Source organism: Rhagoletis zephyria, unplaced genomic scaffold, assembly GCF_001687245.7.
Source record: "Rhagoletis zephyria isolate East Lansing unplaced genomic scaffold, Rhagoletis_zephyria_1.1 Rzeph_scaffold_00341, whole genome shotgun sequence".
In the NCBI taxonomy this organism is placed as follows: domain Eukaryota; kingdom Metazoa; phylum Arthropoda; class Insecta; order Diptera; family Tephritidae; genus Rhagoletis; species Rhagoletis zephyria.
Genome location: NW_016157425.1, coordinates 204,907 through 207,849, shown reverse-complemented (window position 1 = coordinate 207,849; position 2,943 = coordinate 204,907). Strand labels below are relative to the sequence as shown.

The window sequence follows — 2,943 nt, the reverse complement described above, 5'->3', positions numbered from 1 at the left end:
CTCAACGGCATTCACAGGGAATCAGTCTCAAGTTATGTAGACTCCCGCCCTGTGAATGCCGTTCTAGGCACACAACCACCGGACGTGGACGGGACAGAACTTTGTCTGCCTCGGGAGACCCGCACAACAATAGCCCAACTTCGCTCTGGCTATTGCAGCAGGCTCAACAGCTACCTGAGCAGAATCAACGAGGATGTGCCCAACCAATGCCCGGCATGTGGAGAGTCGCCACATGACTCCCGGCACCTCTTCACATGCCCTGAGAATCCCACTCAGCTAACGCCCCTGTCCCTATGGACAGCCCCTGTGGAAGTCGCACACTTCCTGGGCCTCCCCCTAGCTGAAATAGACGACAACGATGATGGATGAACCGTCCCGAACGGGGCTTAGTAGCCGCTACAACAACAACAACAACCAAAAAAAAATAAAAGTAAAATTTTAACTTTTATATTTGTCCGAACAAATAAGTCAGAAAATAACGGTTAAAATTGCTGACTTTTTTGAAGAAAGTAAAAAAAAAAAATAATTAAATCATATAGGATTAACATTCCTTGGCTAACAAGCATCACATTGCTATATACAAATGAAAAGACCAATTCTTTCCGACTGACTTTTTGAATTGAAATTTTGAAAATAACTATTATTTTCGATCCCTGTGTTTTTTTGTCCTTTTAGTAAATGAGGGGTATGTAAATATTTTTAAAATCAAATAGGGTGTTTGCAAATTTCCGATGTAATGAAATTACGTACATTGAGTCTAAGATACGATTATATTTTAAAATTACTTACTCCAAGGTTTACTGTTTTATCTTTTGTTGATGGATCATCATCACAAGCGAAGTTTTTTGAAGTTTCTTTATATTCGTTTGCCATTTTAACATTTGCGTGAATTAAAATTCGATCGCATTTATTTTCATTTGATCTGCAAGGATCTGTAGCAGATTTTTGGTTACTTTTGATTATATTTTTGTTACCAAGAGGTAGTTTCTTTCTTTTAACATTTTTAGCAATGATTGCTCTTGAGTTCTTATGCAAATCTTCGAGTCGTTTTTTAATTTGCTCTTTTTCAAATGCGTTTTTTTCATTGTTAAACTTTATTGAAGAAGCAGCTTGTGAGCGTCTTCTAAGCCTCCGATCATCTATAAACTTACGGGCTGCCTCGACGTTATAGGACTTGCGTTTCGTACTGCCGGGGGTCAATAATTCATGCGATTTTGTTTCTGATGGTTGGCTTGATTTTGATCTTGGTTTAACACATATTCCCGTTTTTAAATGGCGTTCTGTTTGTGATCCAGGTTTGGTCCCTAGAATTTCCGTTTTACATCTACGAAATGTGGGACGCCTTACCTTTGCACTTTTTGTAGAAAGTGTTTTAGAATCTGCATCTTTTTCGTTGCAACTATCAACAATTTTATTATTTGCAATTTCTTTTAAATACAATTTAAGATCAGTGAATTCCTTTTCACGTTCTTTTTTCTTTCCAAACACACAGCGAGTGCGATCAGTTACATTATTTTGTTTAAATTCAGGATCTGTAGAATTGCCCTCCAATTGTTGACGTTGGGAAGCATCTTTTTTTGTGTTTTCTTTTCGGGAAGTTTTCAGACTACTTGTGTAGGAGATTTTAGCAGATTGTGTTTTAACTTGGCGAAGACTGGCTTCTATACGGTGAATCTCACTGCCTGAAAAATGGAATTTGCAAGACAATTATTTCTTGCTAGTTACTCTTTATGATACGTTTTATACTTTTGTAATTTTCAAAGTTAAATAAGGTTACCTGAAGCCGAGTTTTCAACAGCCGTCTCACTCCTGTTTCGAACCGGTTGCTGAGGATCATTCATGCTCTTGTGATATTTTTTTAGCTTTGCGTGCCTATACACAACTCAAAATACTTTCTGCTTTATACGGCTTTATTCCATCTTAGAATAAACTTTAGTTCTAAACGAGATTGGAAAGTTTAGGAAATAACCATCAAAAATTTCAATTCCGTATACAAACTAGGCATGGGTAACACTGCGCTGCGGGGCGCAATTACGCTAACACCGTAGCCGGAGTTGCCGCGCCAACACCAGTATATGAAAAGCGCCAGCGCCATTAAAACCAAGCAACACATGAGGCAGCAACACAATTCGCCTTTGAAAATTTACACGTACATACTTTGTTTTTGCTTTTGAGCGTTGAGAACGCAAATTTAAAGCCTTTACTCAAGAATGATGAGAATATCGTGGCATTTACTACATTCCTATCAATTAAATTTGGTTGGCGGTACAAGCGTTGCTCAGTGCCGAAAATTACAGAAATAATAGACATGACACCACTGTATGGTGTACTACACTATATGACGATGGGTACTGTAGTGACACTCAGATGGCACCGTGTTCAATTCAGTACACTGCACTAAAGCGCTGAGTTAGTACGCTGACACCACAGGTGGCGCTGGCGTTATTGAGCTAGCGCCAAAAAAATTGCGCTATTACACATGGCCAGGGATGCCGTTTGAATCTAAATAGATCCAATTGGATACATTTTTAGACGAATTTTTGCGGGATACTTATTTTTTCCGGTCAGTATAAATGTGGATACTTTTTTAAATAGGCCAAAAATTTATATTTCCTATAAAGTTTTTTTCGTTCAAAAATCGATTTTCAGTAAAGATGGTAGAAAGCATTACGTTTTCTAAACGGATTAAGAATCGCTACTTAAGCGTGACATTAAAGCATTTTATTTTTTGTGAACGAAGCAATGAACATATGAAGAGATCTCACCAAAATAGGTATAAGCGCAATTGTGTTAATTAGATTAAAAGGATGCTTTAAGCAAGATCTTAATATAGGTACATATCGTCGTTTAAAGTACAAAACCGCGTATCAAGATAATGCAAAACCGCGTATGTGATGTTGCATAAATTATTTTCTAAAGAGCAAAAACACTTATGTTTTAAAA

At 37.5% G+C, this 2,943-nt stretch overlaps 1 protein-coding gene across 1 annotated transcript in view; it reads right to left on the bottom strand.

Moving 5' to 3' along the window:
* LOC108359118 (uncharacterized) overlaps positions 1-2,000 on the bottom strand; it is a gene marked incomplete at its 3' end in the record, with an annotated part of 92,787 nt that extends 90,787 nt beyond the window's left edge. The window contains exons 1-2 of the mRNA XM_017610797.1: positions 1,778-2,000; positions 790-1,682 (exon numbers count right to left, since the gene is read on the bottom strand). Of these exons, the coding sequence (XP_017466286.1) occupies positions 790-1,682; positions 1,778-1,841 (957 nt within the window). The remainder of the gene's footprint in view (positions 1-789; positions 1,683-1,777) is intronic.
* Positions 2,001-2,943: the final 943 nt, after the last annotated feature.